We start from the raw sequence: 20,533 nt of genomic DNA on the forward strand, positions 1-20,533 counted from the left end.
TATATCAAATCACAATCGTTATCAATAATATAGATTTTATTATTGGAACACATTTACAAATGTGACTTAAAATTTGAAGCTAAATATTTCGAATAATGTTAGCTAATGGCCGGTATAAATAATTTTAGCTGATAGTAGGTACTTATGGTTATATAACAGCGTTTTCTAAATAAACAATAATATAAGGATGCAATTGTATAAAAAAATAGCATATTATGTGTACTATTTAGGTATAGAAATAACGTTTGAGCATAAGGTATATTGAACAGTTTTTAGTCACGAAAATCGTATTTTAAATTCGTAATCGTATTAGTATAGATTACCGCAATCGTATAACTGTGTTAATTGACAGACGTGTTTTACTCCACTTTTACCTTAATACAATGCGTTTCGTTTTTACAATCGTTATACTGTTATACTTAAAAAGTTTTTCGTTGCCGCGTTTCTTTTGTTTACCTAAATTGCTTTTATCTCGTCAGCTCATAATGCTCATACAATCGATAACATAAAGCATGCATGCCGAAGGGATTTTTATATTGAAACCCGAACAGAGATGGGTACAGTATTCAATACGCCTCGGGATATTCTATAAAGGACATTATTTTATAGACAACTCCTTAGCCTTTATGCATTCGGCCGTTTAGTAGCAAATAATCATTAGCAGCAATATTATAGCGAGAGAATGTATGCCATAGGATTCCTATAAAAGACCTGACCTGGACATTAATTAATAATTGAAAGTTGAATGAATTTTATTTTTTATTTATTCATTTTAAATTACCTTTTTTTTTACTAGGAAAAACCTCCTTTTTTTGTAATTTTTTTTTAAAAAATAATAATTTTAATTACCTTTTGTAGAATTAATGTTAGCAGTGAATTGTGGATGTCTACCTTATTTATATTTTATATAGTCAAAATAAAAATGTATGTTTATTGTAAATTATCAATTTTGATAGTTCACTGTCTTTTTGATCTATTTCAGTAGTTTCAATTTTCACATAAAGTACTTTTGTAATCCCGGATAAATTATTTTGCACCTAACCTACTTGAAGATAATTTCGTTATTTGCTCTACTAAGCAACTGTCAATAAAAACATCCTTTCAACATTTGCGTTATGACCACGATGGCACATAAATAGTATAATATATTTTATTTCCAATACATTAGTTTCAATAAGTCCTAATGGTCCTTATTCAGAAAAAATCGATAAAGAATATTCTATACAATAATAATTGTGTCAATTGTGGAATTGAATATGTTTGAATAAAAAATAATTTAGAACTTTGATCCATATACTATTCAACTTAAACTTTAATGAGACTGATAATAATAATTGTTGAATAGATGGCTAAGTAGGTATATACTATAAATGTACTAAGGAAATGTAATTTTATTTTAAACACTCGCACGCACATGATAATAATCTATTCTGCAGCGACCAAGTAAAAAAATTATATTTTTCAATCAAATGAACTATATCTAATTCTAATTACTATTGGTAAGTCACAACTCACAATCAATTTTTAAATCTAAAAACATTTTAGAAACGTCGGGAATACTATTAAAAAATTATGTCTAGTTGATTAAATATTTTAGTTTTACATTTTTAAATCACATGTCACTAGCACAATTCTGCTAAAACATAAACTAGGTATATATCAGGGGTAACCAAACTGCGGCTCGTATCTTATTTTAAGGTAAGTACAACACATTTTTACAAAAAAAAAAATAATATGAATTTGTGTATTTAAAAAAGTAAAACATTTTATTAAATTACAATTTATAGAAAAAATTTATGTAATATAATATTTAAATGTGTATTTATTTTTATTTTTAATTATTAATGAATATCATATTTGTTGCGTGTTAATTTTTTTTGTAAGGTTTTTGAAGTAAGGATTATACGTTGTTAGAGCAATCCTTAACAATTCCCTTACATAATCCGTTAAAATTGAGCGATGTTTAGATTTAATCATTTTCATTGACGAGTATAAAGACTCGTAAAAATATATTGTTCCCAGATTATACTAACTTAACGTAATATTAACATATAATGTAAATAATGTTAACAAACGAAAAAATTATACTTAATGTATGGCGTTCTATGATACAACTTCTATCATTGAATAGGGCTTGTTTAAACTACCTGAATGCAGTATAAATAGTATATTATCTTAAAATTGATAATGTTTAAGTTGTGTGAATTTTATAAAGTACCCACTACTCAAAGCAAAATGAAAAATACGTCTAGGTCGTTCTCTATTAGGTAGGTACTAATATAAACATATTATGTACTAGTTTAAATTATTTTCTGAATAAAAATAGAAATATAATATCTTGGTTATACCTAGTCTTAATTATTTTAAAGCATATTTATTATTCATGTAGTACGGGGATATATAATATTACATATTTACAATGATACATTGATATAGATTAAATACGTTATATCAATATTATACCATCATAAACAAAAAGGTAATTATTATAGTTAAATAATTTAGAAGGTAACTGACACATTTATCAGTATGAATTTTGACGTCAAGGAAAAAACTAATTAATTTTGCATTGTAAAGATAATTAAAGATTGAGAAATTCATTGTAGATGTGTTTAAATGCAACATAGACAAAATATGAAGGTTAACCATTAAATAAAAAAGAAATGAACTCTTTGATGTTATAGACCTTTTAGGAACATGCAAAATGTAGATATAATCTTCTTCTTATAATGCATGAACACACTTATACTTCAGAATGTTCTATAATCGAACTTGCAAAATAAATGACAGCACTATTTTAAAATAGTTGAGTGTTTGAAATATAAATCTCATTTATGTTATAGATGTGATATAATTGTTGACTAAAACTGTAGGTATTTAAAGAGTACATTAAAATATATATTTATACAACAAGGTGTAGTTTGATACTATCAATAAATTTATTTAAATTACTTCCAATAAAGTAGATATGTTCAGGTTTTTAGATTTTTTTTTTTTAATTTTAATAAAAGAATGTTTATAAATATAACAATTTTTCAAGTATCTTAAATATTGTAGATAATTATTCAGTGATTTAGTTGTAAATAAAAAGTTGAAATTTAAGTTTCTATAGTTAATTTTTTTTTTAATTAAACATAACCATGAAAGACCTTGAAGGTGCCGTTTAGTGGTGTATTATTACAATAATAGTTTTAATATAATAATGAGTTATTGTTTGAAAATGATTTTGAGCGGAGGTCAATTTACTAAATTATGAGTACCTATTTTCATTAGGAATTTTGATACGATATTCTTACATATTAAGTTAATCTTAAAAGAATACATGATAAACGATTTTTAAAGTTTTTCAACTGTATAGTTATGAGCTATTATATTAAATAAATAATAAAACGTAAAAGCCTGATACATGAATCTAAAATTCAATTAAAAAAAAAAAACATTAGATTTAAAATTTTTATCTTAAGACTAAGTTAGGATTTTAAAATATTACAAAAACAATATTGACAACAACTTTAATATATTTCATGGTTATAACATAACGATAAAACCATATAATAAATGGTTAATCTTGTTTTGAAGTAGGCAATACCAAATTGCAAATTATTCAAAACAATACAACTGGAAGAAAACGAAATTTATACACGAATATTTAGTTCAGAAATAGTAAATATTTATTTATTTACAATGATTTTACGTCACCAATGAATTAGGTCTCGAAAGTTGATGACCGTAACAACGCATAGATGGTATAGTACTAACTAAAGGTTAAGCCTGACATAAAGTACAAAATGTAAACTAAAAAAATATTTAATATCCAAACAAAAGAATAAACGTTCAAAAGCTTAGTTCACGAGTTTCTTCGCACAAGAAAAATAATAACAAACATTAAAATATTCTATTAAAATCGATGTATTACAACAGTCAACAACCATCTGTTATGACTGCGGACCCAATTTGAGTACCTATCTACATAATATTAACAAATTACTACGTGGACCCAAGCCGAGTTTTCCCGATTTCTCAAATATTGCAAATCACTGATTACAATTTAATAATAATATATAAATAATATTAACTAGCTATTATATAAGTTATTATTATTAGTCAATCCACATAATAATACAATAATAATAATTATTATTATACCTAGCCACCTAATATTACATAATGCACTAGCTACTACCACTATTTCATATTTTGATTTATACTTTGAAATCAAATTTGTTTTTAAACACACAGTTACTACTTCAGTATAATAGCTTAAATAGCTATATAATTATTGTTATTTTGATACACAAAAAGTTTAGTCTTTAAAATCAAATCTATATGAAGCCACCGCACCGAGTACAAAAATAGTATTTTTACAATATGAACACCGCATGAGTACGCGGTGTATCAATATATAGGAACCCATAATTTATCATCAGACAATACAAAAATACATGTATACGCAACCACTGACCTTGACTTCGGTCGAAAATTATACACTGGAGGAGGTGTTTCCTTCTCATGTAGCTATAGAAATTGCATAAACTGTATGTATATATAATACTATATATGTAAAGGTGGATTCAAGTACTACCACCACCATACTATAATCTAAATTCCTACAAAAACCGGAATTTCCTGAGTATTTTTTTTTTAAATTTTTTTTTCTGCAATGTTGATTGTAAGTATCCTAGTTATTATTACGTAACTCGATTTCTTGCACAGGTCAAACGTAGAATTTAATATAAAGAACTGCGTCACTGCAGATCATGCCAAAATAGTATACAGCACTATACTTATACACAAACACTCATCAGAAAATACGTAAATTGAAAAAAAGATTTTTCACGTGTAATAGGAATTACAATATAATATCTATAGTTTCTGGGGTTAATATTTAATTTACAATAATTATAGTTGTAAACCAAAATACGAGCAAAAACATTTTGAGTTATTTGATTTAAAAAATACTAAAATAAGCAATAACGTAAAAATCATACATTCGTAGATGTGTGTAATTCAATGTTAAAATTAGGTATATTCACGACAGTCAAAATTTTTTTTTCTCCTAGTACTTTGCAAAAAAAAATACTTCGATTCATATTACGAGTATAATATATGCTGTATATCAAACGGTTAGAAATATCTGCTGCAGTAAATACAAGTCTCTCAAATAATGGTATGTAAATAATAAAATTATATAATAATTCGTGGTAAAAATGTGTAATAATAATCGGTGGCGGATTTACGGGAGGTCCAGGGGGGTCTGGACTTCTCCTAGACACTGATATAGACATATATAATTACATACATAAAAAGACTAGATTTTATTTTGTAAATTTTGAATTTTAGGTCCACTTACAATATAGTATACTATTTAGGCCCCCCCCCCCCAGAAAAATGTTGAAAATCCGCCACTGCAGATAATAAGGACGGATTGTATATAATAAAGAGAAACCGCTGATTCTTCATAACGATGTTTCTCTATTTTAAAATACATTTTAACGACATATAGACTCAATCATAGGCAATATATGATACAATAAAACAACAGACTAAAGTTACAATTTAGAAATACAAGAGCATTTTAACGTCGATAAATAAAATTGAATAATTTTCATAGGATTTTGGGGGGTGCTGTTAATAAAATTATAGCAAAAAATAAAAAAATAAATTGAAAACCAAACAGATTTTAAAACATTAACAATTACCATTTTTGTATGCTAAGGCAAGGGAAATATCATAATTTTATTTATCGTTTATAAATTATAGATTTCTTGACTATGACTGTGGTCTGTACTACAGACTCTGTAGTAATTCGTCTTCGTGCAAAACGGTTTTTACAAACAATCTGTGTGTGTGTATCTACGACCTACGTCATCCACAGTCACGTCAAAAACGTAGATCCGAGTATAGGCGCTAAATTTGTTTTGTTCTGCATACAATGAAAATTCCGATGGTGCTCAAAAACACGAATATTACTTGATTTTTTAAATGATTTAAAAGAAACTGATTTGCACTTTTGTACCTTATTATTAACAAACAATGGGATAAGATCAAGATATTATTTGCAAATGTATTATCTGGTACAATTATAAAACCCATTAATTATAACTGATCTTTAAAGTATTATAAATTAATATGTATTTAATAGACGAAAAGTGTGACCAAAATATTATTCGTATAAAATGTACACTATAAACTAATTTTATTGTTGGTATTAATTATTCAACTTTATATGGATAACACGTTTAAAATTAAGAACTGCAGTTGATTTTTATGTAATACGTTTTAATAATTCTATTCAATATATAAACACAACTTAAATTGTTTAGCTATAAATTATTATTACTTTCAAGAAGACTATTATCAATAATATATTGTATTTACCTAATTTTTTTTATTACGATTTTGAACCCAATTGTTGAAATAAAACGATTAAACATATTTTGTAAGTAATCATTTATTTTCGCACATATTATAAATTATTAAAAAGATAATTTTTCTGCCCATTTGAGTTCGTTTGGATATTTTTTCGCTTATGGGCGACAGCAGAAAATTCCGTTTGTATAACAATATCGATATCGAAAACACATTGAACGAGATATTTTTTATTTATTCTATTTTCACTCCAAATAGGCATTTCAAGAAACTCGATTTGATTTTATTGTGATTTTTAACTTGCAAACGAAATACTGAATACGCACGGAAACACATATAAGCGTACAATTTATTGATCATAACTCGCTTGAGCAAAAATGCAATGTCCGCGTATTACGTGTATACATACATTAAATATGTTTTGTTTGTCTTAAAGAAAAATAATGCAAGGCGTGCTTTATTTTTTTAATATTTATGTAACACACCTATATATTAGCTATATATTAACAGCCACCTGTAGAGTGCAGATATACCTGTATGGCTGCGTATATCGATATAAGCTTAATGTCTCCGCGCAGGCATAGCCAAATGCGTAAAAATAATGGTATTCCAAAATCGCAAACAAACAAAACAATAATAATTATTAAAACTACGATATTGACACACAACAATACAATAATATACATGCCTTGTTTATACAGGATATCTTGTTAGAATTTTCCCATTGCAAATAATGAAGATATCATAATTTTTTTTTTTAACTCACAGGAACAAGGACTACAAGTAAATCATATTTTAATTTAATTTAATGGTTTAGTAAAAAAGTAAAAAAATTTTTTTATTTATTTAAAAAAACTAATCAAAGATAACCATTTTTTAGAGTTTATTTTTCTGAAAATGTTGATGTTTCAACATTTTATCATTATTAGCGTCGTGATTTTTAATATTATTTTTAGTTTTGAAAATATTTTAGTATTATTATATGGGCATGAGCCACGGGCCACATGCTTGATAAAATGATAACACTGACACTATTATGGTATTAAATAATTCACGATTTTTCTCGAAACTAAAAAAAATATTAAAAATCATGAGATTAATGAAAATAAAATGTTGAAACGTTAACATTTTTGAAATTATAAACTCTACAAAATGGACTATCTTCGATTTTTTTTTTAAATAAAACTTATAGTTCTTGTCTCTGTGAGTCTCATATAAAAAACAAAATTATGATATCTTCATTATTTTAGATTTAGAAGATATCGTAATGGGTAAATCCTCACGGGATTACGGGACACCCTGTATAACTCTTAATTACATATTAACCAGTCTTGTAAAATATGTGAGTACTGACGTAACGGTATAATATTTTATTGTACCTATTTAAATACATATTTTAAATACATTTAAAACGTAATATTCAAATATGTTATCTAAATATTTATTTATTTTGCGTATTTGTTGTTCATGTGAACGAGAGGTTATGATACGAAGGAACCTGTGAAATTTAAAAATAATGAAATTGGTTATTAAACACATCAAATTCTTATTTATTGTAACATCATTCGTTTTTATTTTTCGACGCATTTAGTAAAAAAGGATCCTTCAAACTTTTAAAATAGGTATTAAATATTAATTATAATATTACCGATAAAATATGTATATATACCATATTACTTAACCTATCTGTTCTACCTAAATGTATAATATCATTAGCATCATAAATTAATTTTAAATATACGAGTATACCCTTTATTATATAAGTCTTTACGGTAAATATTTTTTAAATAACATCAAAATAACTAAAATTGTTCATACATTGTAATAGTGGGTATTAAAATTAAAAATTTTACAAATTTTACAAATTTTTAAATACAAAACAAAACACAAATTTTTATAAATTTCATAACCGCAAAACTATTGTAACTTACCTACAATTTCCCGTTTACCCACTATTTATTTTTTTTGTTAATTTTTCTCATTTGTAAAGAAAATTTCTGCAAATTTCGTACTTTTTCCTTTCAAAGTACTACATCAATTGTTCGACTAGAAAACCACCTCAATGACAAAGATTGTTATTTTGGGACAATTTTGATAATAGCGCGTTTTAGATTTTTGCCCCTCAATTATATAGTTCAGTATTTACTAGTTTAATCAAACGTTTCGACGACTCGTCTAAACTATTTCTTAATTCAAAGATTCTACATAAAACGACGATTGACATTCGAATTCCTAACATACGTGTATTATTGACCTTTACTAACCATTTAGTAAAGTAAAATAAGAAGTGGGAAATTCATCGTGATCTGAAATTTCTGCAGCTTGAAAAATGTTAATTGATTTACCGAAATGTAGATAAGAAACCTACTTATACTTTAATTATTATTTATACCTACAATCGAACTTTATAAAATTTAAATGTACAAAACACAATTGATATTTGTTATTATTATTGAAAAATAATCATGATTATTCTTATTTAAAATGTCCGATTTTATGTGATTTATTTAGAAATTTTTAAACATATAGAATACGGGCAAATCGTAGATAAATTAAAAGTTCCATAGATAGATGACTAAATATTTCTCTGAAACTTGGAATACATTATGTATATAATGTTTGAGCTTTCGATGTCTATTGGTAAAAAATACTTATATTTCAAAGCATAACAAAAAATGTAGGTAACAATAATTCCAAATTTATCCACACTGTATTACATAATTTAAAAATAACTGTTTATAAAATGTATATAGTAGTACCTACTTATTTAATACTTTTATAAATTATAGGCGAATAGCAATAGAGCATAATAATAATATACATACTTATTATGTTTTCCGCCGTCATGTGTTTAGATTTTATTTTAGACTATACGAACACTTGCAACCGTTATATTATTATAACTACTTTCTCTGAAATGAATTAACTGTATAATGACTCGTACAAAACACATCGACACTGTTTGTAAGCTTCTATGATTGAGGATCGAGTGCGCGCGCAATATTATTAAATTGTGTGTGTTAGAATCAAGACAATGATGGTATACCTAAAATAACGGTCTACCGAGTATACTATTATTATTTATACGTAATGTAATATTATTTTCTATAATTTTCGTTATGTTATTTGTCTTCATAAATTTAGTATAGAGTCCTGCACTGCGGTTTCACTGCAGCGCAGTCAAAGATGCAATACACCACTAGCTATTGATTGCCGGTTCTAGTAATTTTTTTTTGGAACGCGGGTTAAATGACGCATAGAATAGTTTTCCGTGTGATTAACATAGATTGGAAATTATTTTAATTATTTTGAACCTTTCAAAAACATATTTAAAATAATGATATTATGCAATTTTTAAATGTAATTAATGTACATAGAAATTTAAAATGCTAAGAACTCGCTTCACATAAACACATATCAAAACAAGCCTATACGCAAGGCCTCCTTCACCTATAAATTGCATGATAGGTTGACCCATTTACTAATATTAAAAATAATTAATGTAAAATTTAAATTGATTATTCTAAATCTAAAACTTGCAATATTATACGGTACATAACTAAACATAAGTACTGTACCAAGATTTATTATATATTCTTTGAATCTTTGGTATACAATAATTGAAAAAAAATTATCCGAGGAACCATTTGAATGTGTTTCATTATATTATCAAGGATGAGATTATATATTTATATATTTAATTTATAAAAATTACCTTGATTTAAGATTTTTTAGTTACCTATACAAAGAAAAATGAGCAGAAACAATAATTCGTCATAAAAATATCGATTGAAAATAAACTAGTTTCATACACGTTGGCAAAATAAATACAAAACATATTTTTCGAGTAAAATACATTTAATGTTCCTGTTATTAATTTGTTTAATAACACAGTTCTACTTTGCCAGTTAATTATTAAAAACATTTTTAAAACTATTATTAAAAAGGACCAAACAATTAAAATCTAGTTTCAAATCAATAAATATTCCTGAGATATTCATTTCAACACGCTGAACATAATTCTTAATATTATGTAGACATACTAAATCTTCGTCTGATAACTTTTGCCATTCAGTAATTGAACACTTAAAAATACTTAAAATAATATTACTATAATTTTTATAGTATAATTATATAATGACCTACTACATCTATATTAATATTATATATTATCATCGTTTCTACAGGTATAGCAATTATGATAAATAAAAACTATATATTTATACTTTATAATTATTTTGAATATAATATTATCCTTATTAAGAATATACAATTTAAATTAAACTAATTAAATGTGAAGCCTGATTAGTGATTAGTGATTACCAATTATTATATTATGAAATTTCTAAATTATTATTTTTTATTATTATTAAAAGTATAATAATTGCAATTAGATTTTATGTATAATACATTTAGTAAAAAAATATTTTGCTCAATACCTGTATTTTAGGAATTATGTTCTAAACAAAAACGATTATTAAAAAAAATGTGGTACGAATAAAATGTAGATTGTTTACTAAATTAAATTGGAATAAGTGTATTATATTTATCGCGATGATAATGCAATAACAATACGAGATATGGTCGTCGATAAACATAAGAGAAACATATGAATATTTTTCATATTCTTAACAAAATAAGAAAAAAGTGTTTCCATTTGTCTTTTAATTTTAAAATCAAAATCATCCAATAAATGCAAAACAGATAGAATGATTTTGATAAATGATGTCAAATTTTAAAAATAGTCAAGTAGTCAGTTATAGTCATATAAAAAATATTTCCTCAAGTATAAAAAAAAATGTTAATTTTTATCTGTTTATTTTTTAACATAATGCTATATGAGAATTGGTCTATAAATTAAAAAATATTATTACACACAATTTATGATTTTTATCTTTTTATTATCCCTATTTCATACATATAGGTAGGTACTGATGATTTTTAATCCACTATAACACATGCAAAGGATTAATAATCATATATACTCGATAATAAAAAAAAGCTAGAACTATATAGTTCATATGTATTCAAATATTTTTATGTTATTTGATTTTGATAAAATTTGTTTATAATTTGTTAATAATAAACTTATTTCAGACTCATCCATTAAAGGCCTATGCATAGGCGTGCGCAGACTTTAATTTCCGGTCGAGCCTGGAAGAATTAGCGCCCCAATACTTGAATAGTGCCACTAATTTTTTTTTACACATTAACATACTAGGTGCATACATTCTGATTGTAATAATTGTAAATTTAAAACTGTATAATATGTATATACCTATGCAAATATAGAATCAAGTTGTATGTGCAATGTGCATACGACATTAATGTGCTAGGCATATGTACTTGTATATTTTTTAAGTTAAAAATAAAATTACATAATATATTAATACATACCTAAACCTAATGCATGTTTTTATACCTAATTATACATATAAACTTAGTAAGTAATTTATAAATGTGTAATTACTAATTATGTAATAATTGATAAATGAATTTTCTTATTTTTCATAGGCGATAGGTAAAAAATACTATAGAGTATAGACTCTTTAGTACTTCTTTAGTCATACTATAGGTAATACATATTTTGGCATGTTTAAGTCAGATAAATAAATCAATAAAAACTATTAAGTAATATTTTATTTCACTATCACGACAAATACAATTTTCATGATCTCCGCGAACATAATGATAGAGTTAAATATAATATACATAAATTTGAAATTTTACTATGCCCCTAAAAAGATTCCGGTCGATTCCCGTACGCACCGCCTATGGGCCTATGTATACCTAACCCTAACACATAACTAACATTTTCAGGAACATATGGAGAGCATAGTAAAAAAATCTCTCCGTATGTTAGTCTTAAATGTAACTCATCTGATTTTAAGGATTTGGAATCATTTAAATTGTTCTATTGTGCTTTAATTAAATAATTCCTAGAATATGGACTATACCTATTTGGAGTCCTTATACTAAATTCAACTTTGATTTAATTGAAGGTGTTCAAACCGATTTTTAAAGTTTGTAAATTCAACTTAACTATTAATTAACACGATTATACGTAAATAAGATACCTTCTAAACCTTCCCACTCTAGCCTCGAGATATTAGCTGACATTTATTTTCTGTATAAATTAATCAATACTACATCGATGCCCTTTATTTATTACAAAATATTCCATTTAAAATTCTAGCCTATCGAACCACTCCCATGTTTTTCTTGCCGGAAAACATCACAAATTACTTAAAGAAATTTATTCTATGGCTTTGCGCAATAAAATTGCTCCTAATGTTTATTTTTTTCTCCGTTAATCACAATTTATAAAATATAATATTTAAATAAGAATATGCAATATTTGACTTTATTATCTATTTGGTTTATATTTCTAGCTAATAAATATTAAGAAATGTTATGTTATAAATCTTTATTAATTTAGTGTAATAACTTATCTATTACCTGTACTATTGAGAAATTTGCCCGTTTTATTCATTTATGAATAAACAATTATTATTATTTTTTTTTTCCAATTAAATTGTGGCATTGTGCACTAACTATGATTATTCTCTTTTCTGAAAGTTTTCCAGTCAAGTCATGGCTCCATTCACAAATAATCGATTCATATTATACAATAGGTATACCGTATACCCAACACATAAAATATACAAGAATCTATTTATTGTATACTGTGTTTATAAGAATAAATGAACGCGTGCATAATAGTATTGATTGAATTAAATTCAATATTTTATAATAATTAATTTTGATAACTGATTTTATAATTAATATTTATGGCAGATTCACAAAATTCTATTTCATAGTAGTTGAAGCAGTTATACAATAGTCAATAAATGTGTAAGTACTAATAAGTAGCAATAGCATTTTATTTACACGAAAAGTACGAAAAATTTGTATACAACTATATGAAAAATGTAATTCCATGTTTGAAAAAACGTAAAATATTTTATAATATAAGTTTTAAATTTAACGTTGTTTAATAAATAAATAAATAACGAGAAGTTATACCGAAAATATTTGTATAGTAAACTCTGGTGAAATGTGTGCATATAATACGGTCATTATCTACCATACATTTTCTTTTATGTTTAATACACAATTGCGCTTAACAGTACGGCTTGCGTTAATTTTATTTAACTTAATTAAATAAATATTATCTTTAAATTGGCTTGAACAAGCCTACAACTCAGACTTATATATGGTCATTAATTAAAAGCATATTATACAAGATATTATGCGTAATATCGATCGAAATTGTCTACGCACTAAGTCTACTGGGTATTGTCTACATTGTCTACAAAATGTAGGTACATGAAACATGTTTTCGTAAATGTTACACTAACACTATCGTTTATCCTTTCGACTATTGGATTCGCGCAGCTAAACATGTAAATATGCTGCTTTGTTATTGGTTATTTTCTGCACAATAAATCATGTTGCATCATTACGCCATATTACATGGTATTTGTAATAGGTACTATTCCTTAATAGTACGATGTAGATTTTGCTGCATCATCCTATAGACAGAGCTATAATATATTTTATGTACTCTTTTTCTCCATCTTTCAAATGACACAGATGCTTAATTTATCACACTTGTAAGGAAATTTGTTTTTGAGATTTAACAACATTTACTTGAATGTTATAAAAACCGTTATATTATACTTGACAATACACACAAAAAAGTTAAATGCGTGTAATTAAAAAAAAAATAGTAAGATATTACATATAAACGCAATACTATAAACTAGTATAAAGTATAAAGATAAAATATACATTGTACACTACTACGCAGACGTGTAACAACGAGTCTAATTAAAATGTCCACTACAGAAAATATTAGATTAAATCTAATAATAATTATCTAATCAATTATTAAATTATAATTCTATATATTGTATTATTTATTGATGAATTATAAGTTTTTAGATGTCACTACCATTTTAAAATCAGTATAATGTATATTTCAAACTTAGGAAAACAACATTTTTATAATCTTCAGTGACTCTCTATATTCATCTCCTATAGTCTCCTAGTAAAAAAACTCGTTTGAACTTCAGAGACATATCCTAAAAATGTTGGCCATACAAAGCTACACATTTTTAATTCAAAATAAATAATACATAAATCGAATACAAAATTAAAACTACATAAAATCCCAAGGCAACAAACAAAATGATAGAATTTTTAAAACAAACAGACTATAATTTAATCTAAATTGTTGTTGAAGCAAGTATAATCAATAATAGTAAATACAAAAACTTTCAGATGCATACATTGTATTGTAATGTATATTACAATTATTACGTCAAGTTTTCCGTAAAACGATTTAGAGGACTTATATATTTTGTCATACTTATATATAATTTATCATTTTAATGCGTCGACTACTGTTAATGTTGCTTTATGAATTATCTCAGCTGTCTTCAATTATATCCTTTACTATAATAATAATATTTTTAAAAAATCATTAAAAGAACATATATCGTATACAATAATATGATTTGATTAGCTATCTGCAGCGTTCATATTTTCGTGAGTAAAATAAAAATTTTAAACTAACCTTCAGCTTTGATATTTTTATGAGGATTTTTCTTTCTTATCAACTGTAATCAAGACATAAGTACTCGTACATTACATTAAAGAGATAGATACATATATTAGGTAGGTAAACTTGAAATCAGGGCCTTGAATTTTGATGGAACATATTTTACCATATTATTATTATTACCTTATAACCTGTATAACCAGAATCAGTTCAAGTAATCGCCAAACCCAGCAGCATAGCACAATAAGTAACCAAAAACCATATTATGCTTTTATTCTTTATTTCCGTCACTGCCCTCGTCGACTGACATTTTAAAAAGGAGAAAATATCGAATCTTTATTAAATATATTTTCATAACGCACATGAAAACCGACGAAAATAGTTTTTACAGCCGTTGCACCTTTTATTTCAAACGCAATTTATATACTTATACACATTACTCGCTACTCTCAACATTTCTATACTATCATGTATATAGATATTCACAATGACGCGGCAATTTACCCACCAAGCATAGTACTTGCAGTTATAACTACCTATACCTACGCGGCATAATTTAGACACATTAATGTCACGAATTCATCATATAAATACTAATTTATTACGCGTTGCTTAACTAAAATAGTGAAATTACTCGTCGTATTTAAAGAACGCTTGTGTAACTATGTAATATAAATTTAGTCAATAGTCATCTATTTACCGAAGGAACGGTGTAAAATCGTAAAGGTACGATAATGGTGGTGTTCGCAACGTCGCGGCTATCTATAAATACACTCGTATTATATACGTATTATTATATGTGTAGGATTATTGACGTAAAGTATTGACAGGTGCTTTTAGGAAATAATAAAAAAGAGAATAACGGACAATCTGTTGAGTCAATATTTTTTAAAGGAGAAAGCGTCTTCTTTGTAAACAATATTTAAACGTAGACGTGTGCAACTTTATAAAAGTACACACACACATATTATTATTGTGCTGGTCGATGCTTCAACAATTCTAACATAGTCTTCGTTGTCCTGATTCCCGATATTTCAATATAATATTATAATACGCACATTTAATTTCATAATCTTTCACACTGCGCTGTAATATCAGCGCCCGGCGGCATACCTACCCCTAAAATGATAGGCCTTAGAAGTGCAAGGTGCGACGACAAGTAGGTATTGTCTCGTTGGAAAATTTTAACTAGGTATTGTGTAATGTTTAGAATAATAATATTCCTGAAATCAGAGTGTGAAACTGAGTTTCAATGAAAAATACCTAATACATAAATGTGTTTATATAGGTACATATAGTAGATGGAATTATATGAAAAAAACTTCACGCATATATTATTTATATAATAAGATATATCGTTCTGTGTACCTTCTATAATATATTTAAAAGAAGTTTTCTAAGACTAAAATTTAGACTGGCAGACTTTAGAACAACCTAATACCAAATATATTTTTTAAGAAAACTTCTTTTAAATATATTATAAAAGAAGCATTATATATCGTTGTGTCTTAATATATGCGTTGAGTTTTTTTTTATTTTTTTATAACTCCATACTCAAAAATATATATAAAAAAGTGTGGGTAAAACTTTAATAAGAGTAAATGAAAATATAATTAAAATTAACATAGTTTATATACGTTAATTGTTACGAAATAACAACGATGGTATTGATTAATTATAATTCACTGTAGTTGTACTTGCGTCTTACACCAGTACATTATATATTTGTGTATACATACTGCTAACAACTTTATTGCGATTTGTGATCACGCAGAATTATATTGAAAAAAATGTGTATTTCGTCAATCGACACATCAAAACATTAGTTAATCTGATTTGATTTAAATTATTATCATAATATTAAAAAATGTCAATTTTTTTTTTAAACAATCAAACATCATAATATTTACAACTGTATGCAAACTTAAAATTATAATTTTTTTAATTATGTTAAATTATTTTTAATCATTACTATCTACCTAATTTTAAACCTAATTGCAATACAGAAAGAATACATAATAAACGTGTCACTAAAATCATCAGCAATATCATATAAATATATAATAGACAATAGTAAATAAATATAATAATAAAATAAATACCAATTATTATTTTATAATACCTAATTATATTATACTATGAAATATTTTGTCTGAATTTTTAAAGCATACCTATATTTATTTAAAGAAACACCTATTAAAAAAATTATTTTTGTCATTCAAATATAATTAGCGATTTTACCTCTATTTACAAATCACAAATGAGTTTCAAACAACCATAGGTAATCTATGATTTATTATTACACTATAGTCTATAAGTAAATACCTAATATAACTCTAATAGATATTCCAACCCGAAAAACATCATTAACAAAATTACTTTTCTCATTACCACTTTTCAATCCTACCAAATATTTTTATCATTATAAACTGCGTTTTTCTTGATTTTATTAATTTATTAATAGGTACTTATATTTAAATGTTTTATTGACGCATTCATAATTTAGTAAACAGCCAAGCTTATGGAAAAACATATTTTAAAAATTTTTCATTGCCATCGATTTATTTAGCCCAACTAGGCACCTATATACTTAAAGTATTGTTAGTTAAGCATAAACTATACATATATCTAACAAAGGAATTTTATTTGAATAGTTTAAACTAATTATTAATTAATTATGGTCGTACAGATCACATCCAATGGCCACAATATAAAATACTGTGAAAGGGCGTGGATGGTAATGTAGCGGGCGATGATAAACCGTAGGACTATAGGTATAAACTATATAGATATTTGGATACAAGTACCTACATATTTTGAGGTGTTATTAGTGAACAATCTCCTTCAAAAATTAATCATGTGCTGAAAATTATATATATACTTGTAACATACTAACTTATTGTTTTAAAAATAACTGCAGTTAGTAATAAATATCTTTCAATAAAAAAAAAGTACATGAAATTTGTTCTGTATTTTAGTGTAACGTAACAAATTCACTGTTAACTGATATACCGCCTACATCAGAATTTATTTTTGAGCAATTCCTTTTGAAACTGACATCAGCGTCACTATAATTACATCAATGACCAATCTATAAATTATTCAGTCATATATCTATGGCTCAAACATAGATACATTTAAACATTTATTTAGCGCTGTTATTCAAATTTGGTTCTAAGTAAACTATAAATGCATATGAATATATGATTGGTTGAGCGAATTCGATAAATAATAATATAGTAACATTTGTGTTTGTATAAGCAATAGCCCAATCAGCCAATAAAGTGTTTAATTATTTTCTATTACTATATGGTTTAATATATAATCTATATTCCTATTCACTACGGGTTTGATTGATTGTTAAATCATATATAGAATTCAAATAATGTAAACATTTCTAAGGTTATTATACTATATACTTTTATACAATTTTATATTTGTATAAATAATTTTATTGTAATAAGTTTTCAGCATATTAATATATTATGTGTGTATATATTATACATGTATAATAAAGAATAAACTACCTAAAATTAATAATTATGTACAAATACAAAAATATTTTTAATTTCTTTTAAATTAAAATGATCTATATTTATATATTTTGCACACGTTAAATTTTGTACCTATGAATATTGTTGATAACTATCTATAATCTATAAACCTGAAGTGGATAGTGGTACAATGACTACAATGCATCAATAACGTGTCATTTTTGACAAAACAGAAAACTTTGTATTATGACAAGGTTGTCTGAGTTCAATATCTATCAAACCTGGAGATAATATTTTTGAATTTACGTACGGTACGTAAACAAACAATATGTATTCAAACAATTAATTTTAATAATATACATTTTTATCTCGTATAGATATAGATTAGACGTTTGTCCTTACAGTCATCAGATGTAAATTATGTGGATACACATGACAATTTTTTAAGACCTTAACAATTAAACAGCATACAAATACAGTTATTAAGCACGCGATGTATACCCATATAAACGCATCTGTAGGAACGACGAATACCTAGAATAATAAAGTATACAATACGTTACCACAAAATATAATGCAAGAATGACTACACGCAAATATAATAACCTCGTGCTGAACATAACATTATGATGTTATACCTAAATAAATAAATTATAATAATATAATTATTAATAATCATATAGTTTAAGAATTGATACGAAAACTTTATTTTTACCTATTTAAAATGCAATAGTTCACATACAAATACTTCTCAAAACATAATCCTAAGTTTTAATACACATACGTGTAACATTTAAACAAAAACTTTTCTGGTTTTTTTCCTAATAATATAATAATATAATAATATTATACATGAATACATGATATGCATCTGGACGTGCTTTTATTTATTTATTAAGATTATAAAATGGGCACAAGGCCCAACATTTTTTCTTAAGAAAAAATATTATAAATCATAATAATGTATAAAAATAAAAAATAATAAATCAATGACGTTTAGCTGGTAAAACCGACAGAATGCATTTTAATAAACCAAAGACGAGGAGAGGGTTGCTGATTATAATATGTAAATAATATGAACTTATATAAGTAAATCCATTTTTATAATACGAATATAATCTGAGATCAACAAAAATAATCATGGTATCAATAATTTTTCTATCTATATTAGTAAATGTGATTTACTTATTACAAAAAGCCAAAGGCCATTATATTAACTCACAATAAATTTTGCCCTCGCGCGTCGATTACTCGAATTAATACAATAAAATATTTTCAATGACATTTCTAACATTAAATCGATAATTATTATATAGGTACAGTATTTTATGATATTATATTTTTTAATAAATTTATCTAATAGGTACATATTTCTAAAATACATATTTCAAACGAAAATATTATTGTAAGATTTTTGACGTATCAACAAATTGATTCGACGACGAAAATGTTTAGAACTTATAGTTGTTATATTTAAAAAATATTATTTGTATTCTATAACTTGAAATAAAGTGTATAAATCAATTTTTAATAGTATAAATATAAAATATACATAAGCCTACATCGTAGAAAATTCATAATATAGTTATAAGTTGTTGGTATTGTTCTTACCTGATCGTTAATATCATTAGTTTTCATACTTATTTCTCGTTCAATTAAAACAAAGTTACTCAGAATCAAATAACTACTAGTTAATGCTGATCGGGATTCATTTTTCTCCGATTACTTTGGTGCACACCATAAATAAAACTCAACATTAAATATTAATTACATTCTTTGTTTACACTATCAACATTTAAAGAGATTAAAAAATTAAAACATATTATTTAGGCCAAACAGAATAACACGGACGCCATAAGAAAAAATACGAGATCCTGATAGAGCCGGTCTCTTTTTACTGGCATGATGACTGTCACTATAGTTCACCATGTGTTCTACTCGATCTAATAAGAGGGGAACATAACCAGTAACGGATTTGAAGGAATACAATTCAAGGAGGGGATTATGTACGTCTATTAGCACGTTGTATTTGAAATCACCTTCGAGAATAAATAATAATAACAAAATGGAACTTGTAACATCATCTTCAACCATTGAACAATCA

The 20,533-nt window shown here is 25.5% G+C and overlaps 1 protein-coding gene across 1 annotated transcript in view; it reads right to left on the minus strand.

The window, feature by feature from the left end:
* The window catches only part of LOC132924257 (long-chain fatty acid transport protein 4-like), a 48,452-nt gene extending 28,127 nt beyond the window's left edge, over positions 1-20,325 (minus strand). The window contains exon 1 of the mRNA XM_060988454.1: positions 20,041-20,325. Coding sequence (XP_060844437.1) covers positions 20,041-20,067 — 27 coding nt within the window. The 5' untranslated portion in view covers positions 20,068-20,325. The remainder of the gene's footprint in view (positions 1-20,040) is intronic.
* Between the last annotated feature and the right edge of the window lie 208 nt (positions 20,326-20,533).

The sequence above is a fragment of the Rhopalosiphum padi genome, chromosome 3, assembly GCF_020882245.1.
Source record: "Rhopalosiphum padi isolate XX-2018 chromosome 3, ASM2088224v1, whole genome shotgun sequence".
Taxonomy (NCBI): domain Eukaryota; kingdom Metazoa; phylum Arthropoda; class Insecta; order Hemiptera; family Aphididae; genus Rhopalosiphum; species Rhopalosiphum padi.